This window comes from Podarcis bocagei (assembly GCF_964188305.1).
Source record: "Podarcis bocagei genome assembly, chromosome: 7".
NCBI classification, from domain to species: Eukaryota; Metazoa; Chordata; class Lepidosauria; order Squamata; family Lacertidae; genus Podarcis; species Podarcis bocagei.
This window is the reverse complement of record NC_138132.1, coordinates 90,936,141-90,952,253: the sequence shown is the minus strand read 5'-3', so window position 1 is coordinate 90,952,253 and position 16,113 is coordinate 90,936,141. Positions and strand designations below refer to the sequence as shown.

Below are 16,113 nucleotides of genomic sequence, written 5' to 3'. Positions count from 1 at the left end.
ATTAATTGAGATTTTTAATTAATTCACCAAGTCTCAAGTTGTAGTTTAGGCAGAAGTAGGTGGGCTGCTTACCAGTAGGGATAGGGGTGAGGTGGTAGGGAGATTAGCGCAGTGCTAACACACCAACAGGAGCACCAGATTGGTCATGCCATGTGTTTGCACCACTGCAACCACCCTGCTGCCTCGCCTCTTCCCCTTTGCCTCCTGATAAGCAACAAGGACCCACCTGCTGGGAAGCTGGTGTTAGTGGATCTGCTTCACCTGGTAAGCAGTTTCTGAGTTTGGGTGAAAAAAGAGTGTAAGAAATCTACTCACCTGTATTCTGTCTCTGGCCACTTCCATTCCAGGTGACCTGTTTTTAAAGCAGTGATTACAATTTGTTTGTGAGTTATAGGATGCTTCGACAAGCAATTGTTATCCCTCACTATCCAGTGCATTACGCCCTCATTTTCCTTAGTGCAAATATCCAGGGTTTTTTGGGGGGGGCAGGTTTGTTGTACAAGAATAACAACTTTAATAGTGCAAGCTGAATTTGTCAGTATGTGACTGAATCCTGCCCCAAAATAGTGATAGTCTGGAAGCACCCTGTGAGCCCCATTCTCCATGCACTGCTTAAACAAGTTGTGATATGCGCAAGCAATTCTCCTTTTCCGTTCCAGCTAACGGAGGATGTTGCATCCTGCAAACCCTTCTCCACTGCTCTAGACAATGGCCGGGTGATCTTGTGCGATCGTATTGCAGATCCCTGGGTAAGTGCTCCAGATAGTTCTTCTACTGTCTAAAATTTGCTGGCCCTCTTCCTCTTTGCCTTTTGCTTGATGTGTTTCCTCAGATCCAGGGTGTGGCTCATCAGGCCTCCCAGGCCTCCCCGCCTGGCCTATGAGGTTGTGACAGGGCAGGCAAGGACAGGGCTAAGGACCCTCTGCAGGCGTGCCAGGATTAGGGCCCCCACATCCTCTGGACCCCCAAGCAGGGGCTGCAGCCACTCCTGGCAAAGCCCTAGCCTGACTCACTATTGCTATTGTTTTCCAAAGAAGGTGCTGATGGACAGCCTTCATCAGGGCAGATTCCCTGCTTTGATTGAATCTGCGCAGAGTGCACAAACCTGTGGGAACCAGGAATGTACATGAGCAGCATTTGGGAGACTTGCACAAAGCTCACACAGTGGTCAGACTGTGTCTGGTCTTGAACATTTGTTATAGGGAGGGGTGTGTGTAGAAATTAGCCGAGTTGGAGCGTTATGGCTGACAGCAGGGAGTCTCTCTCAGCATCTAACGCCTCTGCTCAGAGACCTGCACTGGTTACAGATTCAGTGAGCTAGTATAGAAAGCCCTTAACCACTTGAAAGCAGTTTACCTGCGAGATTGCCTTTCCCCCACATGCATCTGCTTCAGTCTGTGGAACTGCCACCATTTCAGGTTCCACATAATACTCCTTACACAGTTGCAAAAAATCGATCTTTCAGTGTGGCAGAGCCCTTTTTCTTTAGGGACACCTATCCAGATATTCTAGGATGTGGGTGGCACTGTCGTCTAAACCACAGAGCCTAGGGCTTGCTGATCAGTAGGTTGGCGGTTTGAATCTCCGCAACGGGGTGAGTTCCTGTTGTTTGGTCCTAGCTCCTGCCCACCTAGCAGTTCGAAAGCACGTCAGAGTCCAAGTAGATAAATAGGTACCTCTCCGGCGGGAAGGTAAATGGTGTTTCCATGTGCTGCTCTGGTTCTCCAGAAGCTGCTTAGTCATGCTGGCCACATGACCCGGAAGCTGTTTGTGGACAAACGCCGGCTCCCTCGGCCTATAGAGTGAGATGAGCGTTGCAACCCCAGAGTCGTCTGAGACTGGACCTAACGGTCAGGGGTACCTTTACCTTTATCCTATCCAGACATTCTGGCAGCAGAAGTAGTGTGTTTTAATCTGATTTCAGCTTATCCTTGACACTGATTATTTTTTGAAAGCTTTAAACAGCTGCTTTCAACAGTTTATACTGACAATTTTACTGTTCTATTTGTTTTGTAAACCACTTTGATAGGGACGCAGGTAGCACTGTGGGTAAAACCTCAGTGCCTAGGACTTGCTGATCGCACGGTCGGCAGTTCGAATCCCTGAGCTCCCGTCTTTCGGTCCCAGCTCCTGCCAACCTAGCAGTTCGAAAGCACCCCTAAGTGCAAGTAGATAAATAGGTACCGCTTTCTAGCGGGAAGGTAAACGGCATTTCCGTGTGCTGCGCTGGTGCTGGCTCGCCAGAGCAGCTTCGTCACGCTGGCCACGTGACCCGGAAGTGTCCCTGGACAGCGCCGGCTCCCGTCCTCTTGAGCGAGATGAGCACGCAACCCTAGAGTCGGACACGACTGGCCCGTATGGGCAGGGGTACCTTTACCTTTTTAAGCCACTTTGGGGTGTCTCTTGACAGCCAAAGGGTATATGAATTTTATGACAGAACAAAATACTGTATGAAAGTAAACTTTTCATTTGACGATCTGCCACCCATGGCGTCCGTGTCTTCCCGGAGGATGGAGCCCATCACCAGGGTTTGTCTCTCTCTGCTTCCTCCCCAGAATGCCTTCTGGTTCAGCCTGGGCTGCTGCGCCTTCTTCCTCCTCCCCAGCATCTTCTTCGCCATCAAGACCACCAAGCACTTTCGTCCCATCCGGCACCGATTAGTGTAAGTGTTGGGCACAGACGCAGGGGGGGGGGGCTTGGGGGCGGCCTTCACATTCAATTCAATTCATCTGCTTATTAGATAATTTGTACACCAGCCTTTGCTGTACAACCCCCTGGGTGACCGCCAACAATGAAACAGCATGGAGAAGAGAAGATAAAAGCCCAGAAATAGCAGCCATAAAACCATATTATTCGGCACGGCTGTAGCTCAGTTGGATGCTATGATGGGCGCAGGGGCACGGGGGCCTGCAGGGGTGAAATTGGGAGCAGGGACCACAATCCAGCACCCTGTGAATGACCCATCAGGTCCAGAGGCCTTATGGACACCCACAGTGTTTCCTCTCACTCTGTTAAACAGAGAATAAAAGTCATTGATTTACAAGAGCCACATATGTCAGCCTGTTGCCACATATCCCATGGCCTTATTTAACCTTTTTAATCAATACCTATTTTATTAGCCCTCAAAGCTTTTACATGACAGGTGTTCTACTGTCCCTTTTAAAGGTCACTGTTGCCTCTGTAACTCCACTTAGGTGGAGAATGTCATGCAAGTCAATGCAGTATAAATTATCTTCTCATGAGGCTGTTTCCAGGCCAGTCTTTGGAGACCCTTGTGAGTATTTTTTTCTTGAGGAAATGAGCAGGTGGCAAATTTGAAATGTCACTTTCTGTTATATAACCTGTCGTTGCCCTTCATAATCTATTGTATTGAGGCTCGCAATTTGTGTGTGGTTTGCAATTTGGGAGTAATTCTTAGTTGGGCTTAATAAACATCCTACCTTCCCCAAAACAAGCTAGTGAGGTGAAATAGCTTCACAAATTTGTATTGTCCTGTAGTGGGGACCCCTCACTGATCCGCAGTGGGAGTCTGACCTCTTCCCCCTGCCTCCTGATTTTTCCTCTGTAATATGGGGGTGTTCCAGGAGAGCCAGTGTGGTGTAGTGGTTAAGAGCGGTAGTCTCGTAATCTGGGGAACCGGGTTTGCGTCTCTGCTCCTCCACCTGCAGCTGCTGGGTGACCTTGGGCCAGTCACACTTCTCGGAAGTCTCTCAGCTCCACTCACCTCACAGAGTGTTTGTTGTGTGGGGGGGAAGGGAAAGGAGAATGTGAGCCACTTTGAGACTCCTTTGGGTAGTGATAAAGTGGGATGTCAAATCCAAACTCCTCCTCCTCCTCCTCCTCCTCTTCTTCTTCTTCCACCGCAGGAGCAAGGAGCTCCATTAGCTTGCATGGGAATCAATTGAACACTCAGGAATGGGATTTGGAGGGTCAAAAGGGTTGTGCCCAGTTTGCACTTGAGCCTTCCAAATGCTTTGGAGTTGAACCCAAGCCAGGCTCAGGTGAACACTTGTACCTTCTCTAGTGCCAAAAGGGGAGGACATTCCATATATAGGGATTGATGCTTGAATACAAATCCCTGAGGACAAGGCACACACCAGCCATTGCCCAGAGCAAAGGGCAGGCATAGACATCAGTAGCTGTGTTCCTCTTTAAAATACACAGAAAAGGCAACCTCCACCAGGGGAGGCTCACAAGTGGCGGGGGGGGGAGTTGCCATTGCACCCAGATCTTTCTTTTGGGCTTCCCATGGGCATCACTGTGGACCAGATTCAATCAAGTAGTCTTGCCAGTAGAAGCCCATGCAAGGACTTCTGCTAGCCCATGGAGTCTTTCCCCTTCCTGCACCCCTGTGTGCCCCCCAGGGGTACTCTGAGGGATGGCGGTTCCCTCATTGCGAGAAGTAAGGTTACAGGGAACCAGGCAGAGGGCCTTCTCGGTAGTGGCGCCTGCCCTGTGGAACGCCCTCCCAGCAGATGTCAAAGAGAAAAACAACTATTTTACTTTTAAAAGTCATCTGAAGGCAGCCCTCTTTAGGGAGTTTTTAATGTTTGAAGCTGTACTGTTTTTAATATTCAGTTGGAAGCCACCCAGAGTGGCTGGGGAAACCCAGCCAGATGGGTGGGGTATAAATAAATTATTATTATTATTATTATTATTATTATTATTATTATTATTATTAGGCTGGGAGAACCCCTGGAACAGTGCATGGGGGTAGGAAAGGGCAGGTCATGCCATCAGGCTAGCAACAGATTTGCTTAATATATAGGCTTTTCTTAAGTTCTTATTTCCCCCCACAGCACTTTTCCCATCCCTGATAGTGAAATTGAACCTCTATGTTCAGAAGCCGTGTCCTGAGGAGGGAAAGCAGTGGGGAGCTATTGTCATCTAGCCCTGCCTGTGGGCTTCCGAATGACTTCTGGCTGGCCCATGTTCTTTTTAGTATATTTGCTTATAATATGGTTCAGGGTGAAACATTGACCAATGGCACTGTGTCCTCCTCTGAACCCCACTTGTTCGTCATGAATGATGTTGTTATTTTGCAACCAGTCCAAAAAGTTTTGAAGGAGTTACCGCATATATAACTTTGAGGAGATGTCTAACAAGCTAATTGGCTGATAGTTTTGAGGATCATTTCAATCCCCTTTTTTTATAAATTGGAAAAAGGATATTCATTTTCTATCCAGAGGACATTTGGCCCATGTTGTTTACGGTGGTAAACAAGCCAGCCAGCATAGGCACCCACCATTCCATGCATTCCTTATAGAGCTCAGGTAGAAGCTCTTCTTCAGGAGCTTTACTTTATTTATTTTATTCCAGGTAAAGATGGTAACAAGTAAGGCTGCTTGTTCTTGAGCTCTGTGGTCTGTTTTAATTTGTTTTTATTTTAAAAAGTTTTAAAGTCTGTTGGTTCAGCTGTTAATGTTAATTGCAATATGCAGGCATGGAGCAGATCTGTGTTAATTTCTTTTACTTTTGCTTTCACTTTTATGTGTGCTTAAAAGCCATGTACAGTGATACCTCGGGTTACAAACACCTCGGGTTACAAACGCTTCGGGTTACAAACTCTGCTAACCCAGAAGTAGTTACCTCAGGTTGCAAACTTTGCCCCAGGATGAGAACAGAAATCATCCAATGGCGGCGTAACAGCAGTGGGAGCCCCATTAGCGAAAGTGAGCCTCAGGTTAAGAGCGGACCTCTGGAATGAATTAAGTTCGTAACCCGAGGTACCACTGTATTTTAATTGGAGGACAGTCTCTGGGATAGCAAGTGTTTTGGCACAGCATTTAGCTGATAAGGAATGTTTTTTTAGAAGTTCATCCTGACCAAAGGAAAGACTGCAGTTTCTAGGGGTAATTGTAGAAAACCAAATTATGATACCTTGAGCTCTCATTTAAGATACCATAATTGGCTAGAAAACATCCAGAATGGTCTTAACCTTCTTTCATTTTATTTGTATGCTCCAGCAATTTGGTATAAAATGGTTGCAAGAGAATTGGTTTCATGAACTCAACCCTGCCTCCACATACACACTTACTGTCAAGGGACTGGCTGGATGAGGGGAGTGGTGGAAGGCAGCAGCCGGGGAACCCCCAAGGGAACCCCCAGACAGCTTGGGAAATATCCAGGAGAGGAAGAGCCTTAAGGGTTTTGGAAGGCAGGGACCTTCAGTCCCAGCAACTGCTCATAGGGCAAGACCGACTGGGAAAGGTTGCTGAGACCCCTAGGCAGGGTTTATTTCATTTCCTTGAATAAAGCATTAACTTCGCTGGCGTCTGAGATTTGCTTCTGTTCTTGCTGACCTGCGTCTTACACCAGCCCTGACACAGGGTTATAACTCTTATAGCCAACCATCTGTTAATAAATGTTAAAAGGGTTGAGGAAGTGGAACTTGACTTCCTTTATATCACTTGATTTGGCAGGGGAAGTTTGCATAGTAGATTCTGGAATTCAAAATAATTATATTTTGCCAGCTGACCCATGTTAGAAGCTGGAGGCTGGCCGTGATGGGGACAATTCTTGTGTTAAGTCAGTCCCATACTCATAGATAGCTGATAGGATGAGTGCATATTGTAGGCTTGCCTTACAATTGTTATTTTTACCTAGTTTTGATTGAAATGTATTAATAGATTTTTAAAGCCTTTTTCTGGGCACCAATCCACAAAATTAAATAAACCAAATATTAAAATATATATACAGCACAACATGGATGCTATGAAGAAAGGAAGAAGGAAGATTAGAGCACAATAAGAATGTCAAGTATATTCTTCCAACTAATGTAATTTCCCTTCTTTTAGCTTCATCACAGAATGCAGAATCGCACCTCTCCAATAATGTTATGGTTCTCTACCTGGCTTAATATCCTTTTGCTTTATCTTTTGTCTCATTTCCTTAGGGGGTTGGCATTTATTTGTGCATAGCGTCGCCCTGGTTTCACAACAGACCTTGTAAGAAAAAGTAACAGTCGCTCCCGGGTGATAGAGAAAGGGGCGTCACTTCTCCCCAAACCTCTCATTTGTGTTTTTCCCCCATGTTGTGTCTAGCTCTACTGGATCAGAGGAAACCTACCCCTTCCATATCCCACGAGTCACATCTCTGCGACTGTAAGCAACTCCATGTGTTTGGTTATCCAGGTGAGAGAGATGTGCGTTCTCTGGGGATCTGGGACCCCTGGGCTGCTCATGCGCACATCCTTCCCTCTTTCTGCCACAGGATCATCAAGTGCAAAGTTGCCACAATAGCTCAGAGTACAAAACTTCTGGCCACCTTTGCTAGTGTGAGAATCTGAGAGCCACCAAGTGCTCTTTGACAACATTCAGCTTTCCCAGTTTAAGCTCTTAAAATTACAAAAATGGCACCAAGCTAATACTTACTGCTTAAATACTTTCCTTGCTCCTTTCTGGGCATTTGGAAGTGCCTCAGATTCCTGTAGATAAAACTAAAATACTGTGCTCACTGAATCTCTGAATGGCAAGAGACTCTACCAGGTGTTCCTGAGGTTTAGTTTCCTTGGAATGATGGTCAGTGGAGACTGTGATGTATTTAGAATATATTGTTTTATTTAAACACATACACAACATAAGCATAGGATGGAGGGGCGCACAGCAGTAACACCCCAACAGATCTTGCTTCCCCATTATGGACTTGTTGGCAGGAGTCCCTCTCCTGCCTTTTTTGTGACCTCCCCAAAAATCTAGCTAGGAATTTCCCTTCTTCCACAAAGACAAGCCCTGGTTTTAGAGAAAGGCAACTGATATTGGACCCTGCACACACCCTGCACATTCAGCCCTCTCAAGTCAAGTCACTCTGTGTCTCCTTTCAGTTCAGCCAAAACACACAGACACAGCCCCACTTCCCTATTGTTCCGGCCAGGTGAGGTGGGAAAAGCCCACCTATTTATCTCTATGGCAGCAAGGCTTACACTAAACTGCTGATGTGACAGTACTTAGCTGAGTGGCTAAGGCCATTAACTTTACATAGGAATTGGTTTGACCAGTAAGTAGGTTTTTCTACTGGATTCTAAACCTCACAGGCCAGTAAGGGACCCACTGATATCATCCAATCCTGTAACAATCCCTCCAACCCTATAACAAACTAGTTTTTCTCTCTTCTGTTAATAGTACAACAGATGAAAGTGAGGGCCATTTTGCTGTCTAGGGAACAGATAAGCACACAGAACCTTTAGGACCAGCTTCTCTCCACCTTAACCCGTTAAATGGCAGCAGTCATGTCAAGCCGGCTCAAATAATCCAGCTGGAGTTTCTGACTGAGATTCCTGATGCCTTTCAGAACTCTGCTAAAATCAATTAGGCCTGTCTGCCTATAGAGCCCCTCACCCCAACCATTCTCATGTTTTTCACTTGCAGGAATCACCATGGGGAAATGGCTGGATCCTTCCAAGGGTGGCCCTCTGCGCTGCGTGGGGTTGATAACTGAGCTCTTCATGAAGCGACTTCTCTTGGACTGAAAACGTCTTATCCCTTCGCTGTTACTCATCTCATCACAAATTGGCTTTCCTCCCAAGTATCCCTTGCTGGTTCTTCGCACTCAAAGAGAGCGAGTAAATCTGTAGATGATGGCCAGGTGGTTGATGTCCTCTTAAGCCTTTCTCTTTCTGTTGCAACCTGGTACACCACTGTTTACAAGTGGCCTGTTTCACCACTTGGCAGGTTACTTTTTAATAATAACATAGATGAGACTGAGTAGGGATGGAGGGTTCTGTAGATTTCAGTTCTCACTGTTTCTCATTTTTCAAATCTTAAATTCACTTCTCCACATTTCTGCAGCACATTTCTGCATTTTTTAAAACCCACATCATGATAATTCATCAGCATGTTAGTTGATCTTCCCCTGATAAACATAATATTATATGCAGCGTGCTATTTCCCTTAATATATGCTTTTTTGTTAGCACTCTTTCTTGGAGAACTGCATCACAAAATTTCAAATTCCTGAGACTTTTGAGGCACAGCTGTGTTTCAGTTTGCATATTAGATTCAGCTTTGAAAACATCCTGAATCAGTTTCCTTCTCCACTTCTAGGGTAGGAGGAATCCCCCACCTCGCAAGCGGCAAGAACTGTGGTTGTGCTGGCCTGGTGTGTCTGCGGGAGTTGAGGTTGCCAAAATAATTCCACATTGTCAAAAGTATCCACCTCCTCCCCTGATCAAAATCTCAGATTTCAACTTAAGAATCTTTATTTATATAAGAAATGGTGAAATGTGGGATGAAGCAGAAAACAGATAGGCAGCATTAAGAGAGAGAGAGAGAGAGAGAGAGAGAGAGAGAGAGAGAGAGAGAGAGAGAGAGAAACAAAACAATTTATTCCCTAACCTAGCTTAGAATACACAGCAGCTTCCGGGGTCTGAACCTGAGACCTTCTACATGCAAGGCAGGTGCTCAACCAGCAGCCATTGAGCTGTGTTCCTCCCCTGTGTTCTCCCTCCATGATGCTGCCTTCCATGTATGCACAAAGGGGTAATGCAGTGCTTATTTTTAGCAAAATTCTCTCTGCATGCCACACCAGCAAGAAGCAATTCAGGCACTGCTTTCCCCTGGTGCTATGCATGTAGGAGTGTTGCTAAAAATAGACATGTTATTCTGTCCTCTGGATGTGCATGCCTCTGCATGTGCCACGCAGAAAGAAAATGGCCCGCTCCCACGTATGCACGAAGCTCCTGCCGTCTGAGCCCTTTGGGGACAGCAATCCACTGGTCTTGTGTATAATAATGGCTGCAATTTGCCCCAGTCGGTTTGGGAACGTTGGCCTATTAATAAATAAGGTACTTTTGAAAGATGTGGCTATCAAAACTTTTTGTTGCATGTGTGTCTTTGGGGAAGAGCAGGGGATGATTTGGGAAACCCAGGAATGTAAGAGGTTGTCTCATACTGAGTTAGACCAGTGGCTCACCCAGCTTAGTATTCTCTACACTGACTGGCAGCAGCTCCCCAGGGTTTGGGACAGAGGACTTTCCCTGCCCTACAACTGGGACTGAACTTGGGGGTTTCAAGGAGCTGTGGCCTTTCCCCCTCAAGATGTGGAGAGTGTCCTCTGGTTTCAGTCATCCTGTGGTGATAGTTCAGCTGCTTTTGCACTCAGAGTTTCTTACTCTGTTCACAAGTAGGTTTGGCAGATTCAATCCAGAGAGAAGTTTGTCAGGCTCAACTTCTCCTACTATTGCATCATTATCAGGCAAGAGAAGAGAAGCCTGCTATTGAAAAAAAATTAATTTGACATAGCCTTGATATTTTTGATAAAAATATATGTCATACCAGGATGAAGGCATAACAATTAGCCATGAACAAATTTCTCAATGTGTATCAAAAATATAACCTCCACTGATTAATCTGAAAAACAGGAAAACCCATATTGTATTGAAATTTCTATTTCCCCTATCAGTAGCCAGCCAGAGGAGCAGATGCTTTGGTCCAAAACATGTGGAGGGCACCAGATTGGTGAAGCTGCTGTGCAAAATCTAGAAGTCACTTGTGAGTTGCCAGTGCACCAGTGCCTTCCTGCACATAAGGTCAGGCAATTAGAAATACAAAAAAATCTGGAGGTAACTTTAAACGGGGATAATTTCATAAACATTCCTAAAGTAGTTTACATCAGGCTTTCTCAACCTTGGCCCTTCAGATGTTTTGAGACTACAATTCCCATCATCCCTGACCACTGGTCCTGCTAGCTAGGGATCTTGGGAGTTGTAGGCCAAAAACATCTGGAGGGCCAAGGTTGAAGAAGCCTGGTTTAGATGAAGGATCACTACTGATGTTTGCAGTCACACCCTGCTTTTACATATGACAAAAAGTCTTGCCACGTTTTTTAAGTGTTTCAAAACCTATGTAACATGCCTGAGCAAAGGTGGCAGCGTGTCCTAAGAAATGTGCCTCACTCCTATTAGTATGTCCACATTCGTGGCTTCAAACACAAGGAAGTCTTTTTCTCTGCTGCATTTCAGGTTGCATGTCTACACAAGAGGGGGGTGGGGATGTCTTCACTGTCACACATGACCTTTTGGTTTCCCTGCCCCTGCAACCTCCCCCCCCCCCCGAGGAATTAATGAAACTGTCCTAGGCACATGGGCACTCAGCTGCAGATGCATAATGGCTTTCTCAAATGTACACACCGTTACTAAGAAGCAAATTGCAGCTTAAGTTTCCTAGTTGGGCTGAAGCTGATTTGAGAAAAAGGCATCAAACATAAGTATTTGTCAAGAAACTGCAGCATCAATATGGATTGTGGCTAACATCACGCAAATGTGGTTTCAAAAACTAGCAGTGGAAATGCGGAGTAAGTGGTCATGTGAACATGCCCTGAAAAACAATTGTCTGTTTCCCAGCCTGAAATTTTCTAGAATACTAAATCTCACTAGATCTGGCAACATTTTGTTTCCTCTTAAAGCAGCTGAGTGCAGTCAGATTTAGCTACCTTCTGGCAGGGCATTTGAATACAACAGCAGTTTTCTCCGGCAGGATTAAATCTGCTGAAAGCTATAATCTGCCAAATGTTTCAGTTCAGTTTGTTATAATCTGTTGGAGCTTTTCCAAGTGGTATTTTTTATAGCTGGAGATTATTATTATTTTAAGGGGGGGGAGATTTATAAACGGACCTTATGCCAGGCTTTGTCAGGCTTTGCTCCAGATGTTTTAGGCTCCCAAGGGCCGTCAGGTCCAGCCGGCACGGCTGCCCTCCCATCAGTCCCAGTGTCGTCTGGCTGGGCTGACTGGGACTGATGGGAACATATGGAGAGTGCCAGGGTGGCAGTGTCTACCGTACACTCAAGGCAGTTAAGCATATGTCTGTGTGTTTTTAAAAAAGGAAATAGTTTCGAAAAGGACACTAAAAGACATTGCCAGTTTTTAAAAAAGGCAGCCCAGAATAAAACATTTTTCACCCTTTCTTCAGAAAGAGCTGCTTGAAGTCTGCTCCTTTTGTCACTTCTGATGAATGGGCAATTATACTTAATAGTTTGGATAGTGCTCTTTTGTGGAAATGCATTATTCACCCTCCAACATGCTCCTGCTTAAGCAGACCGCTGCTCCCTCTCCTTGGCCCTCGATGGCTCAAGGCTGTTACTTCTCCAAAGCCCTCAGCCAGCTAAAGTCACCAGCTCCCTTGAACAGGAAAGGGGATTCTCTCCTTTGCTGCCTCCAGTGCTCCCCTGGGATCCTGCGCAGCACTATTCTAGCCCTCTGTCTGGCCCTTGGGACTCTGCCCAGGCACCCCTACACACACACACACACACACACACACACACACTTCTTTGCATGGCTGCATGGAGGACACAGAGGGGGGAGTGTGTGTGTGTGTAGAAGCTACCTGCTGTGCAAAGGTAGAGTTGGGCCCACCCATTTCTGGCACGTGGCCCTCAGAAGGTGTCCCAGAAGGGCATGTGGCCCTTCGGCAGAAAAGCTTCCCCCACCCCTTCTCTACACTCTTTCACTCCCTTTTCAAATCACTGTTCTCATAGCATATATTTTCCATTAAGGCTTTGGCTCAACCTCTAAAGTGCTCATCTCAAGTGTTTAAAGAGCATCCCACAATCCCTTTGGCTCAGTTCCAATGGCCCCCCTTCATCTCCAACAGAAACTGGTCCTCAGCATGTGGGGCTGCACTCGCTCAAGGCCATCCTTTGCTAGCCCTGCCCACCCCTCTCTTTGCCTTCTCCATTGCAGAAGCTGTTGAAATGCAGGTTGTAAGCAGGTTGTAAAATTGATGCTTTTGAATTCTGGTGCTGGAGGAGACTCTGGAGAGTCCCATGGACTGCAAGAAGATCAAACGTATCCATTCTTAAGGAAATCAGCCCTGAGTGCTCACTGGAAGGACAGATCCTGAAGCTGAGGCTCCAATACTCACCTCATGAGAAGAGAAGACTCCCTGGAAAAGACCCTGATGCTGGGAAAGATGGAGGGCACAAGGAGAAGGGGACGACAGAGGACGAGATGGTGGGACAGTGTTCTCGAAGCTACAAACATGAGTCTGACCAAACTGCGGGAGGCGGTGGAAGACAGGAGGGCCTGGCGTGCTCTGGTCCAGGGGGTCACAAAGAGTCGGACACGACTAAACGAATAAACAACAACAACAAGCAGCCTGAGAAAGGGAGCGGTGTGCTTTGGCTTGTGTTGTATGCACAGGATATAGCAATCCCCCCCCCCCCATTTTGCTGATGAGGAATGAAGGGTGAGAGAGCAGCTTGCCCATGGCACTCATCCGATTCCTAGACAAACACTGATTCCAAAGCCAGATCCCAGCACAGTGTTCCAGGGCTTCGTCTTGGAGTAAGGGAAGCCTTAGCCATGGGTGGCTCAAGACCATTTTGTGCTTGCGGACAAAGCTGGGTTCTCACGATACATTTAAAGTACATCTCTCCCCCCCTCAAGAGAAGAATCCAGTCATTTCTTCCTCCTAGGGAAGAATCGGTTTCGATTCTCTCAGGTTCTATTTCTTCCATTTAGTTCTCCACATTTCTGCAGCAATTTGCACTTAACAACAACAACAAACACCTCATGAACATTAGTCAGCATTTTGGTGTGAATTTGTCCCAATAAATACATTTTTGTATTCAGGTGTTTTTTTTACTAATATGAAGGAAGGCTGTGTGTCGGGTCTCATATTGTTTTGGAAAGTGCAAATTTGATCAATTTGACTTTAAATGTAAAACAAATTACATTCTCCCCCTTCCCTGCCCCTCAAAGAGCTGCAATTCCTAGCACTCTTGACATTAAAACTACTGTTTCCAGGATTCTTTGGAGGGGAAGTGGTTTAAATGTGCTTTAAATGTATGGTGTGTAAAGAGTCCAACATGACTTGTTGATGAATCTAGCTTCAACACTTGTGATGGGACAGCAGCTACCAGATGGGCTGCTTAGCTCTGCTCTTCTGCACCTCACCACAGCTGCAGTCCACTCTCCAGCCTCTGCCACTTGAGGCAGCTGCCTCACTCGGCCTAACAGCTGGGCTGCCCCTGCCAAAGGGCACCATTTCTCAGCAGCCTTGAGCTCCCACAGCTTCCTATGTGTTAATTAACTATCATTATCATAACCATTTGTTTAGTTATTTTATTTATTTATTCTACCCTTCATCCGTAGATCTCATAGCAGTTCACAGAATAAAAAGACAAGTTAAAAACACAAAACACACAATAAAAACACAAACAAACAAACCAGTAAACCAGTAACCCCCCACCCTCTCTCTTCCTTCATAGTAGTTGGCACATTATGATGTCTGAGTTCATCTTTCTATGCAAGTCATGGGGGGGGGGGTATTTGGAAAAACAACAACAACCCACAACCCCAGTTTCAATAAGCGATTGCATATTGTGGCATGTCTGCCTTGGAACAATGAAGTGTCAAATGGCAAGACCTCTGCTATGAAATAATAAGCAATTGTTTATTCTGTGGGCAAAAATAGAGCTGTCTACTTCTGATCCTCTTATAATCAGGATAGCTCAAGAGCAGAGCTGCAAAAAGAGGCCTTGAGGCAGTATGTATTATTCATATCCCGTCCTGCGCCTGAGCCATGTAGATTCCAAACACCCACATTTTTGTTCCTCAACTCAAGGATGGTGAGTACCATGGTTCTCCTTTAATCTTCGAAGTGCACAGAGATGCCAGCAGTCACATTTCATGTGCACATGACTGACATTTCCTTTCTCAGGCTGAGCAAAGGCACTGAGATGCAGTCCGAGTAGATACTGCAATGGTTTCACACTGAAAGGGGCTGGCATTGTGTTAAGGACAACCCCCCACCCCCAAAAATCATCAGTGGACGACTAGCTGGTCAAAACTTTCCATGAAAGATGGAGGTGAAAATAGCAGTGAAAAGTAGAGCAAGGTTGAAACCTCCAGATGATATTCTTGTAGAGCATCATGGCCACATTGCCTCCCACTGAGTCAGGCCATTGGTCTCTCCAGCTCAGTACTGCCTACACGGACTGGCAGCTGCTCTCCAGGACTTCAGAAAGAAGCCTTTCTGCTCTAGCACTGATCTGTAGTGCACTATAGTTAACAGAGATAAACAACAGCCTGTATTTTGTAATAAAAGATCGTAACAGGAGAAAGAAACATGCCAAACACTTAAATGTTATATCCACATTTGGCTTTGTCTGAGGTTGCTTGCTTCCATTAAAGCATCAGTCATGAATTTTGTTGAGCACATCAAGGGAATGGTGAGCTGTACACATGCACACAGTAGTGGCTCTCAAGGGGGAGGTGATTTATTGATTAAACCCCATGTTCTGCCTTTCTGTGGAAAAATGCCCAGGGCAATTTGCAATTACGAAGTTTAAAAAATGATCATTTTAAAACAAAAATGAAATAACTCTAAAAACAACCACATCTGAAAGTGGTTGCATGTGAGCAACACATGCATGGGGCTTATAATTCTCAGGTCACTTCCAGACAATCCATTTGTGGAACGATCCACCCGATTTGTTTGCAGGGAGGTTATGCCATGTTGTGTTTGTATGTGACTGAATTCCATCCACAAAATGTCTTGAAGCAGCCAACATCTAATTGGATTCAGCTGAAATGGGTTCCATATAAGGGCTTAACTGCTTTGCTGTTTAGCACTACTCATTTAGAGATCGCCTCCCATTGGAAAGACCCCAAAGGGATGGGATGGCAAGGGAAGTTTGGGATCTGACTCTTTCCAAGCATCTAACGCAAAACAGAAGAGTTGTTAGAGGCCGAACTAAACACAAACATTTTGACAAGGTATGGTTCCCATATATCACCTGTGTAAACAGAAGTGATTTAATGTCAGATCTCTCATGGCTATGCCACGGTCAGTTAAAGCACTGATGAGGCATTCAAAGATTCTGTTATTTGACAGGCTCCCCACTCAATTTTCCTCCTCCTCTGTGACTGGTGTGGTGTATGCATGTAACACTGCAGGCTTTGTTGGAGTTTATTAATGTTGTTCTATTATAAAACCAATAAAATATCTATTTTTTAAAAAAGGAAATTGGGAAACAACCCATTGATTCCTGCAGAGCTGAGTGCGAGGCTTGTTAATCCTTGAGAAGCAACAGCCCTCGTGAAAATGGGCAAGGAGTATTCCTTTGATAGATGCAGCATCTGCAAAACGGAAGCAGGTGGGAGGCAACAAAAGGGAA

General features: G+C 45.6%; 1 protein-coding gene across 1 annotated transcript in view; it reads left to right on the top strand.

The window, feature by feature from the left end:
- The window catches only part of PROM2 (prominin 2), a 52,924-nt gene extending 43,116 nt beyond the window's left edge, over nucleotides 1-9,808 (top strand). The window contains exons 21-24 of the mRNA XM_081200940.1: nucleotides 660-749; nucleotides 2,556-2,662; nucleotides 7,044-7,133; nucleotides 8,367-9,808. Of these exons, the coding sequence (XP_081057066.1) occupies nucleotides 660-749; nucleotides 2,556-2,662; nucleotides 7,044-7,107 (261 nt within the window). The 3' untranslated portion in view covers nucleotides 7,108-7,133; nucleotides 8,367-9,808. The remainder of the gene's footprint in view (nucleotides 1-659; nucleotides 750-2,555; nucleotides 2,663-7,043; nucleotides 7,134-8,366) is intronic.
- The last annotated feature ends 6,305 nt before the right edge of the window (nucleotides 9,809-16,113 follow it).